At 33.4% G+C, this 12,190-nt stretch overlaps 1 protein-coding gene across 2 annotated transcripts in view; it reads right to left on the minus strand.

The window, feature by feature from the left end:
• Positions 1-12,190, minus strand: part of LRPPRC (leucine rich pentatricopeptide repeat containing) — a 103,097-nt gene that overhangs the window by 22,106 nt on the left and 68,801 nt on the right. For both annotated transcript variants that reach the window (XM_083348558.1, XM_083348557.1), the window contains exons 25-28: positions 6,097-6,165; positions 4,108-4,198; positions 547-689; positions 315-426 (exon numbers count right to left, since the gene is read on the minus strand). In XM_083348558.1, the coding sequence (XP_083204684.1) occupies positions 315-426; positions 547-689; positions 4,108-4,198; positions 6,097-6,165 (415 nt within the window). The remainder of the gene's footprint in view (positions 1-314; positions 427-546; positions 690-4,107; positions 4,199-6,096; positions 6,166-12,190) is intronic.

Genomic DNA, 12,190 nt, shown 5'->3' on the forward strand with positions numbered 1-12,190 from the left:
CTAGAGTATTTCTATCCTGCTGTTCTCTTGTTTGGGAGTGGCATTTCCCCCATCTTAATATACTATCATCCCAGTATAACAAGATACTGGTATCTTGTTAGATTTTACAATTAAAACAGTAACAAAGTTAGAATAGTAATAAAGTCATAAAAATAGTACAGCAGATTCAGGTAACACACACACACACACAAAAAACAACAACAACACATATATATTCTGGCACTAAAGATTTCAGTTTGTTTGTTCATAGTACATCATACAGAAAAAGTTAATCATATTTTCAACAAAGGTTTAAGAAGCCAAAACTGATTTACCTTTGTGTTTACCATTTCTGCAAAATTGGTTTATTTTTTCATTAACTTGATTTGTTTGCTGAGGAAATGACAAGCCAATTGGTGTAGATTCATCATCGCTTTCATACCAATTCTTTAAAAGAAACAAATATGTGCCTTTATTTTTCTAAATAGATAATATCCACTTATTATCTAATTAAAAGAGTTATTCTAATGTAGCTATTTCATCATAAAAACACTGAATCTAATTTACCTGAGGTGCAGTAAATGGAATTTTCTTATTATTAACTTTAAAAATTTGTCCAAGCAAATGCAAAGTTCTTGAACGGGGAACAATGTTTTCTTCCTGCATTTTAGTCCAAACAGCTTCAGCCTTTCCTAAATCATTATTTTTTTCTGAAAAGGAAACATTTAAAAAGAAAAAAAACAATTACACATATGTACTGTTGATAAGTATATTTTAACATAGTGTGGAAAAAACCCAAAGGTTTCAAGTTCAAATATTTTACCAAAAAAATCCACTAAAACTAGTAAGCTAAAATAAAAAGTGCTTTTTTTCCTTACTGCTTCACATTTTATGAAACAATCATGGGAACACCACTGTTTACCAAGAAAAGATTTTATTTCAAAAAATTGTATCAAAAATATATTCATTTTGTAAATTTCACTGTTCATAACAATAAGTCATATCATGTTGTATTAAGTGAAATTTCATTAATTTTCTGTTCTGATTATCTTATTTGGAGATGCTATTTTGTTAAATAAATTTAAGCTCTTGGCTGGATCCAAAAGATCCTTCTATGAGAGGAAACAAAATAGCTGTTGTTGATGTTGTATAAGTACTTAAGCGAAGTTTGACAGTGCCATAATTGATAAATTTGTTGTACTTTTATGTACCCACTCCTGCAAATGGATGTGCTCCTCTTCTAGGATCACAAAAGAAATGTGGTTGTTTTATTTACTTTTTTATTCATACAACACTAAGTATATAAAATACCCTTCTTAAAATACGAGCATAAATCCTAAATATAGTTTGCAGAAGATGATGCTCCTGGGTCTACTTTTTTTCATTTCTACGACAAAGGATTATAATTAATTACCAAATATAAAGCACTAAGAAACACATTGTTTTATCTTCTAAAAACAAAGCTGTTCTTTTCATTTGAATAGAGAAATTGGTTGCGCTTTTTATTTTCACTGACTGGAGAAATTTTTCATAAAATTTATTTTCTTATATTTCTCCCTCACATAAGGGAGAGTCCTATTGGGAAGGTGAGAACAATCTCTTAAGTGACAAAAAATTATGCTTTGAAGCCCAATGCTATGTTTCTTTATTTAAATTGAAATTGGGACCCATTTTTTTTTGCTTATTTTCTTTTAAATAGTAAGCCAATAGTAAACCATCTAAAGCAGACCTATGGAGGGAGAACTGGGTTAATCTGCTGCAGCAAAAAATGCAGAAAGTCCTTTGCATTTTAAAGATAGTTTCATAATGGTTCCTTCCATTTTGTGAGAGGAATTTTCTAGAATAACTGACCTCTGCAAACAGGAGAGAGACTGGGCAATGAAAGAAAAGCTTTTAGCATTTATTAAGTTCTATTAGAAGCTTTTCCCATCTGACATTAAAGTAATGTGTAAAGGTATCAATCTGGATCAGTACAACAGCAGACTTCCAACGTTTCAAACTTTTTCCACCTCTGACCTTTCCACAATTTGTTTGGAAAATTGTTTTTAAAAAATAAAGTATAAATCTTTTCTGAGCCATTTTTAATGCAAGTTGGGAGCCAATTACCAAACATCATGGGCTCTAGTCAATTTTCAAGTTCCCCAGTCAATTTTGTCATCCAAAACGCAGCCTCCTCAAAATTTTCTGACTGGGGATGCACAAATCTGCCCATGCATGGAACACCTAATTTTGAATGGTCCATGCTTGAATATGTTTCAGACGTTTTGGTCCAGACACTGAATGAAACGTGGTTGTTTTGTTGCAGATGAAGACTGAACGTTGACTGTTTCATACAAATTAGGAGAGGATGCAGGGCGGTGGAATACACACATCAAGGTGGCAGAAGCAGCCAAGGGAAAAATGAAGAAGGAACTGTGTGTATGAGGAGATGGGATTGGATATGCCTCAGTTCTAATATGAGGAGGGGACAGGGGGTGATATGTCCCAGCCTTGCCTTACATATCCTGTCAAATCTTCTGGAATTTATTTTGTCCAAATCACCCAAACAGCCAAAATGTTCAGGATTTTGTTTCAGCTAAAACTATAGCTAATCTAAAAAGGTTTAGCAGAACTTCTAAAAAATAATTTGCTCTTGGTTTTACCTTTGTAATTACCCCTAGTTTAACAGAACTTCCAATGTGAAGCTATACTGCTCCAACTTTGAACAGTAACGTACACATTCTTAAAAGCGTATGTATAAAAGCTGTAAAGCTATTTGACAGTACATCAAATACATATGAACTTCTGATTTTTTTTCCAAAATAATAATTTCAGCTGAGTTGAATGTACAGTCACCCTGTGCTATGAGGCTCTCAATTTTATAGCATTTTCCTCAAAAGCTTAACAAGTTGCCTACGTAATGGTAAGATTATTAAAGGCTTTGAGTTATTCCTTGGGAGAATGCGAGTGTACTTGGTTATCTTCTATTGAAAGCAATTATGCATATAGCAAAGAGGAACATTTTTTTAGCAGACAGCAAAACAAGACAATTCAAAGTAAAGGGAGAAATTACAGAGACACTTCTTGAATTTCTGAAACATGGTTTAGTACTACAGAATGATGGGAAATGGCAACTTTCTTTAGAGAAACTTCTCAAGAGATAAATACCACCTATGCAGAAGAAAATAGGTGGTTTACAAAAACCTTCAATTATCATTCAACCAAAGTAAGCCAACTGTAGAATGTTTCCCTATTCAAGTTAATACTTTAGAACTGAAAGAAAGAAACCGACTGGTAAATTGGAATGCAGCCCAAACACACTGAATATTTCACCCATGGACAAGTTGCTGAGCTGAATGCAAAAATGCCACCTAATTTTTCTTGTGGTGTCATTTTAAAAAATAGAATATATGCACATTGGTCAGAAAGAAGGAAAGGTAGTGTTATGCCAAGATCTTTAAACCAGCCAACAGAGGAGGAAACTGAAGGCCCAATGAAGGTCCTCCGTTGGAGGAAAATGGTTACTAATGTAAACAAGTATAAATGCAGACCTTTATGCTTGTGGCTAACCAGAATCCACAACCATGGTTGTCACCAACTCATTTAGATAATATATGGAAGAAAGTAGTTCAGATTCCAGCTTTCTTAAATTTTCTGAATCTCTTAAAAGCAATGTATAAGGAGGGAAGATAACCAAAAGTATATTAGTGTTGTCTACCTCCATACCTGTTTTTGTCCTTGTCCTTGTGATGAAGCTAAACTAGACACAGAAGCCTCTTTTTATCTGAGCAATACGGAGAAGAAGCCTATCTTGTATGTTTTCCACACTGAAGGCCTCAAGTTGAACTTTAGCGTTTTCCAGTTAAGAACTGGTTTCTGAGATTTGTAACCTTTTAGAACAGGCAATACTGGATGGTATTATTTAAGTCTGGTCTGGTATATGGAAGTTCTATGCTTGTAATCGCCTTGGTGATTTCTACATTTTTATTTTTAATTAGTTGATTATAAGGATACATATCTATTTTCTCATGCTACTTACACAGTTGCATTAGCTTTTGCGGGTATGCTTAGCAATTATATTCCTATGATAGGTAAGTCTAGGCTATGAAACACTTGTTAGAATAAAATAAAACTGGTCACTTTACTTACGGTGTAATAATAAAAGAGAATAATACATCTTATCTCTATCACAATCAAATAGGTTTTGAGTCAGATTTACCATGGCTTCCAAGCTCTCGCCCTATAAAATAAAAACAGAACGTATATATTGTAATATTCATATTTTTTTCTGTTTATGTTGGGCAGTTATACAACTTCCCAAATGGTCTATATATAGACAGTGTGAAGAACTGATTAACAGAAAATAACAATGAATGAATCACATGCTTTCAAAATATGGGCCAATGATTTAGTAATAATTTTCATAATCTATGAATTCTTAGAATACATGCAAACAAAAAGAACTATAAAAATATTCAAAACATGCAGTTATTTCAAAAGGCTTACATAGCTTCTGAACGTATTACATAAATATATATAATACAGCAATTTTCATATATTTGCATTAAGACTATTCATATATTTGCCTCTCAAATATTCTCTTTTAGAATGAAACCACTTTCATTTGCCTTTTGGTTTAACATGCCAGCAGCTGCTCCAATGTCTAAATACATAGATAGCACTTTTTAAAAATAGGTATAGCATAATGTTTATTTGAGTTCTTAAACCAATATAGTTCACACAACCTGTAGTGACCATTTTCCCCCTCACTTCTACACATTGTGAGGTATCAGACATTACTAGCAAGAGAAAAGCACTTCATTGGGCTTTTATGAAAGATACAAGAGGCATCACTTGTGGCTATTCCTGTCACCTATCACAAAAGAGGGGAATCAACCAGGGGCAAAGAATTTGAAGGAAGAAGCAATCTGAAAACCTAATCATGTAAACGTTCCAAAGGGATAAAGGGAGATAGCGTGCTCCTCTTTGCCTGGGTTTTGTAGCAGGGGTAGTAATAGGTCCATTAACTTATGAACTAGCAAGATTTTGCAAAAACGGAAAGAGAGAATGATCAGAGCAGCTGTATGTTCAGAAGTATGCTGATTGCTAGAAGCAAGGATCAGGGATATGACAGAAAAATATCAGTGTCTTATCATGTTCACTGATAATGTTATCCTTATTAATCATATTGGAACAAATGATGCTGCCTAAGGATTTAATAATAATAATTTAATAATTTTGGAAGAAAGTTCAAGATATAGAGAATCCTGCAAGTATTTGACGAGTACTCAAGGACACCATAATTTATAAACTGGGTAACCATGAGCTAGACTGCATGACAATTCAGTGGATATCCAGGGAGTTTTCACATTCATTTTATTCCAAAGAATACTCAGGCTCCAGACTCCATTACGTTCATAATCGAGGAGTAGCTGTACAAAAAAAATCCTTAGTTTAAGTTACAGCAAGGGAGACGCTATCAGAAAAACATTTCTAATATTAACAGCAATTTCATAGGGAAACTCCCTTTCTCTAGATATGTTCAAGACAAACCTAAATGCCTTTCTATAAGATTCTTGCACTCAGCAGGAAATTAGACATGCTGGTCTAAATTTCCTTCTCCAATTTCATTATTCTGAAATAGCTATGTTTTGTCCAGAAATAGTCACAATTCATGTAAAGGAATGAGGGGAAAATAATAGTGCCTTAAACATCATCTATAACAGGGGTGTCAAACTGCCGGCCCACGCCCACCCCATTGCCAGCAATGGCAAAACAATCCTGATATGTCTCGTGACGTGACATGACGTTGCGAGTTTGACAAGTCTGATCTATAACAATGTCTCTTAATCCTGGCAACTTTAAGATATATGAACTTCAACTCCCAGAATTCTTCATAGCTTGAGGTCCACACATTTTAAAGTTTCCATGGTTGAGAAGCAGTAATCTAAAGGATAAGAAATCAAGAATAACTAATCACAGCAATTACAATACTGCCACCTGGAAACTGGATTAAATACTATTCAGTGATCCCTGCAGAAAGTAATCTATTTGTTCTTGGAGTTGAATGATTTGATAGTAATACGATGAAATTCTACTGAATCAATACACACAAACCAAAATTAATAATATACATACATTATTATTTGAAATACATCTGTTTGCAAACCATTCCAATCTTTCTGGTTTTGCTCTTAAGCCTGGTGTCTGTAAAAGAAGATTTCAAAATTAGTTAAGTACTTGTTTTCTAAGGATAACTTCCTCAAAATGAATTATTAATATGAAATTTGTAATTTGGCTTCCTGAAAGGCCAATTAAACCCCTATTGGGCATTATAATAAAAAATTCTTATTCTAAAATAGCAAAAACAAAAATTATTTTTAGAATGAAATTTATGGTATCGATATTTGGGCTTTAAACTGACATGTCAAGGTAGAAGATACATATAAATACTATACTTTCAAGCACTTATTCCTTGAAATATTCTGTCCTGAAGAATAAATAGAGTTTTTTGTACTGACTGTTTATGTCTTAGATTAGCCTACTGATGCTACCTTAATTGTTATTAAAGTTTTCAATTTTATATATACCTATTTATTGATAAAATTCATTTAAGATAAGGTAATTTGATAGAACACATATTGCTCAATTTGAAATTGTTTTTCATGCACAAAACTATTAAAAACTATTTGGTGTTTTAAACTTATTTCTAAAAATTAAAGGTAGCCAAAGACTCTGAGTAACATACAACTTTAAAAGTAGTAACAACAATAAAGAAAGAAGAGAACAGTGCACAACCTGAGGAGAAAATGCCAGAGAAAAATTTTGTAGGGGCCCCCCACCCACCGTGTAGAGTACGGAAAATATCCTTGATTGAAATATAAGCAAATTGGGCATTTTTTAAACCGTGGGAAACAAAATAATATTTGGAAGTGGTTCATGCAGAGACATCTCTCTGATTCACTAGATATAAGGAGATTTGGATATGGGGAGTACACAATAAAGGGGGGATGTAAAATAAAATAAAAAATATTTCATTTTGACAATTCAAGTCAAGCATTCAGAATTCTCCAATACAACTACAAACTTTTTTCCCTGCATGTCTGCCTTCTTGACAGTCACTTCCCAATAATCACTCACAATGAAAAGATACGTAGGGTTTAGTAACCGTCCTATTCTTACTAGAGCAAATATTTTTTCAAAAACAAATTTCCTTTATTACCCTATTAGTCAATAGCCCCCGTTATTACTGGATGTTTTCCAGTAAGCATGAAAAATATTCTGCAGCCAACCTCTTCAGAATACTCTGTAAATCCATCTATTTATTTATTTATTTATTATTGGGACTTATATGCCGCCCTATCTCCCGAAGGACTCAGGGCGGCTAACAACAATAACATACAATAAATACAGAAGTTAAGATAAAATTAAAATTAAAATAAATTAAAAATTAGAGTTAAAATGTTACTGCTAAATTCCTATTCCACTATTAATATCATTAGTGTATGTTATTTAACATCCAATAGGTAAAAAATTGAAGTGTGAGTAGGCAAACTTAATAAACAACGCCACAGTAACATTTAAACAAAATTTTGGAAAAATCTGAGCATTTAATTTCCTTCTCACATATAGATTCAAAAGAGAATAAAACATGACTTATCAGACAAATACGATCAACAAAAAATGTTCACATATTATTTTATAGTTCACTTTATACTTGCAAGCAGGTACAACAAAAAGAGCTCATTCAATTATTGCTTTTATTTCATTCTGAAACCATTTGATGAGAATATACAAGAAAAAGTAACCCAGCAAGAACTATAAAATTAACATTTTATATACTATGCCCGTTAACATTATACAGAAATATTCCACTTGAAATTGCAGATAATATCCTTTGTGATATGGCAAAAATTGGATTCAGCTTTCACCTCCAACTTTCAATATTACTTATGCTCCAAATGCCAATTATCTAAACAGCTTTAAATGCTGAAAAAGTGTATGTAGCCAATCCTTTTCTCTTAAGAAATTACTCTGCACCAATCATTGCCAAGGACCACTGAATTAGTATACTACAAATGTTCTTGCATTTCATTTTGAAATGGAGAGGTGTTTTCATGTATACTGTGTTCTCAATTATTAAAAGAACATCTAGGTCAGATTAACTAAATCTCTTGGACTGCCACAGTAGTCTGTATTGGCAGTTTACCTCTAACCTACTGCATTTTCAAAAATAAGTTTAACATTTCAATTATGACATTGATCAACACTTTATTATAGATTGTAGATAACCATGTGTTGCATTTTAATAAATTTTGTGTTTTTAAAGTTGTTAATCACTCCAACACAAATTATAAAGATAAATATAATTTTATAGCTTTTCCTTCTCACCTATAATTTTACTTTTTAACCATTTGTTGCAATTTTCAGACATATTTACTTTCTAATGGGTCAAAAGTATGTTTTTCTATATTATGACATTTACTTCTCTGGTATTGTGTTAATCTCTCCCAACCTACCTATAGATGCTTTTATAATTATTAAGGGAGCCTCTGTTTTATTGCTGTTTTTGTCAGAGAAACTAACAAAAAGAGAAAGTAAGCATTCTATTTATTTTATTGAAAGAGCAACATGTTCACTGGCATTTCATTATTTTATTTATTTATTCGTTCTATTTATATGCCTGCCCATTTAACAAAAAAGTAATAACACAGTATAACCTGAGGGGAATAGAACCAAAACCTTCCTTTTTCCAAGCAAGCTGAAAACTGTGTGCCAGCCAAAGCACCTTTGGACCATCCTGTCATAAAAAGATGTTGGCCAATTATATAACTCTGAGGACTCTTCCAGGGGAAGGAGGCCAAAAGATATGAAGGTTTAGTTATTTTTTTGGAGAGAGTAGTAACATTCCATGTATCTGATAAAATGGGCTTGTTTAAACTATATAAATAAGTTTACATAAAACTCTTGTTATTTTAGGTCACCAACTGCATGAACCAGATGACTCATTCCCTGCTGTTCAGTCTTGCAAGGATCAAAATACAGAAGTATTTCCCATTATTAATAAATGATTACCAATCCCTTATCCAGAACAAAGCTTTAAGTACATATTTTAATGTCTTCATGGTTTAATATACAGGTAGTCCTTGACTTTCAACGGTTTGTTTAGTGACTGTTCAAAGTTACAACGGCACTGAAAAAAGTGACTTATGATCATGTTTCACATTTATAATTGTACTATTCCCATGGTCATGTGATCAAAATTTGAATTCTTGACAAATAGTTCATACTTATGACATTGGCAATGTCATGGTGTAACACAATCACTTTTTCTGACCTTCTGACAAGCAACGTCAATGGGAAAGCCAGATTCACTTAACAATTTAGCAACTACAGTGATTCAGTTAACAACTCTAGCAAGAAAGGTTGCAAAATGGGGCAAAACTCACTTAACAAATGTCTTGCTTAACAACAGAAATTTTGGACTCGGTTGTGATCATAAATCAAGGATTACCTGTATATGCAGATATATCAAAAACATATTTCTACTTCTCCCTCTTCTATACACATGAAGTCAATTATCATGCTGAAATCTAGCCCTGTGTACAGGCACTAGTTCCAACCATGCTGCCATCTACATATATTTATCCATCCGCATCAATAATCTGAGGAGGGAAATTTCTTTTGAACTTCTTTATTTTACAAATGAAGTAACACCTATTTGCTTGCTCAGAGTGTATTTAGAACTTACAACTTTAAAAACAATATTTTTTTAAAGAAAATAAGTTATAGTATGGGAAAAAGTTCTCTCTGCAATACACTTTAAATCTGGAGCCCAGGCTTCCTTACTTCACTCCTGGTTATCAGTAAAAAGTAAGCCAGAATTGGTTTATCCGGCAATAAATAATCTTGCAAAGGAATAGTACTGAAAATAAATATAAAATAAATAGTAATGAAAATAAGCACTGTATAACGTAATAAAACAGCAAGAAATAAATCTCAAGAAATGTTTTACATTTTTTGATCAAATCCTTAAGAACTCCCCAAAACATATAAGAGAATGAGATGAAAAATATGAATCAATAAATACTTTGATGTGCTGTTATAAATAGTTAAATGTGGCATTCTCTATCAAGCTGACCTGGTCTCAAATCTCTAAAACTTGGTCTTTCTAGTCTCATTCCTCCAATTCCTCAAATAGTCTTTGTGGTAGGTAGATTCTCAGTGATGATGTCACCCTTCTTTAGCACAGTTCTCTGGTTCATGTGCTGTGCTGCTTCAGGAGACTTAAAAGCTCCACTTAAATTAATATTTCTAATATAGATCAAAACTATTAAATCCATTTTATGATACTAAATCAAGAAATCTTCAACAGCACACATACTGTCTTGATTCAGGTTTATCAACCATTCACTTCTTCCAACAAAAATCTTAACTCTCACATAAGAAAATATGTTACTAGAATCCAAGCTATCTATCATCTATTCTACCTCTTCTGCCTATCAACATTTTTTTGGGGGGGAGGGGGGCAATTAGGACACCTTTTATGTTTCCATCACAGATTCACAGATTGGCATGGCCATATCTTGTTCAAATTAAAGTAGAAAAATAATCTCAAGCTGCTGGAATTGGGTATGTCTAGTTTAATGAAGAGAAGGACGAGGGGGGACATGATAGCAGTGTTCCAATATCTCAGGGGCTGCCACAAAGAAGAGGGAGTCAAGCTATTCTCCAAAGTGCCTGAAGGCAGGACAAGAAGCAACGGATGGAAACTAACCAAAGAGAGAACAACCTAGAACTAAGGAGAAATTTTCTGACAGTTAGAACAATTAACCAGTGGAACAACCTGCCTCCAGAAGCTGTGAATGCTCCAACAGGTGGAAGTTGTTAAGAAGAGACTGGACAGCCATTTGTCTGAAATGGTATAGGGTTTCCTGCCTGAGCAGGACTAGATGACCTCTAAGGTCTCTTCCAACTTTATTATTATTATATGACTTCACCAATTTATAATGGCAACTGCAGAAATTCCATTTGCTGCATTTAAGCAAATTCTGCTCAGTTGTTACATTCATTTGCAACCTACTGTCAGTTTTCCCATTGACATTGCTTATCACAAGTCAGCAGTATAGACTGCAAGTGTGAGTGCAGGATGCTGCAACCCTCAGAGCCGATAGCCAAGAGCCAAAATCACGATCACATGACTGCAGCACACTGTGATGATCACAGCTATAAGGAATGATTACAAATCTCCTGGTTCAGCACTTTCATAAGCAAGTCACTGCACAAAAAGTCATTAAGTGATGACTACCTGAATGCATTCTACTTAGCATAAATAAGCTAAACTTGAAAGATTGTCTCTCTCTCTGTGTATGTGTGTGTGTAAAGTAAATGAATTATTAAACAGAAGGCTGAATAAAATTGAAATAAATAAATAAATACTACAGTGTTTATTAAAAGGAAGGGGGGGAAGCATAAACACACCAAGGGCATGCACTTCTTGTATAGGCCACAAAACAAATATATCAGATTTAGACATATGAAGAACAGGGCACCCAAGTGATAATGATACCAACAAGCATTTATCAAACAGCAGAAGGAAATGGTCTTCCCTAAGAAGCAATAGGTCTCCCAGTTCTAATACTCAGTACGGCACTGAGGTCAGCCAGATTCATTCAGAAAGCTTCCAAGTAAAATAGGATATGAGGACAAGTATGTTTTCATAGCTGCTTCTTAGCAACTGTTAAGGTAATATATAACCATCAAGATTAGTGAAATAAATTTTTGGGAAATTTCTAATCCCAGAAAAAATATTCTTTCATTTTATTCCTATCATAAATCGAGAGGAGGGAAATAATCACCTTACCTATTTTAAAAGATGATTAAATTTTCATCCATCCTTTAATTTGTAACTTTTTTGACAATTTAAAACTAAACTTGTCAATCAGATAGTGTAGCTGAGCAAAATTAACATTAAATTCATGTGTTCTTTCTGCACAATTATTTACAAACCACATTATAATTAAAAATATTCCTTGGAGGCTTTTCCCCGTTTGAAACAAAGCTAAATTTAACATTTTCCAAAGATTAATGTCTCACCTTTCTTCTCACTAATGTGTAAGTAGTAAATGAGTATTGAGTTGGAGGCAGTGGTGGGATTCAAATATGTAAACAACCGGTTCTCTATGTGGATGCTGCTTCTGGAAGTCCATTCTGGGCCTGGGCAACAAAAAAT

The sequence above is a fragment of the Vipera ursinii genome (assembly GCF_947247035.1).
Source record: "Vipera ursinii genome assembly, chromosome: 1".
In the NCBI taxonomy this organism is placed as follows: domain Eukaryota; kingdom Metazoa; phylum Chordata; class Lepidosauria; order Squamata; family Viperidae; genus Vipera; species Vipera ursinii.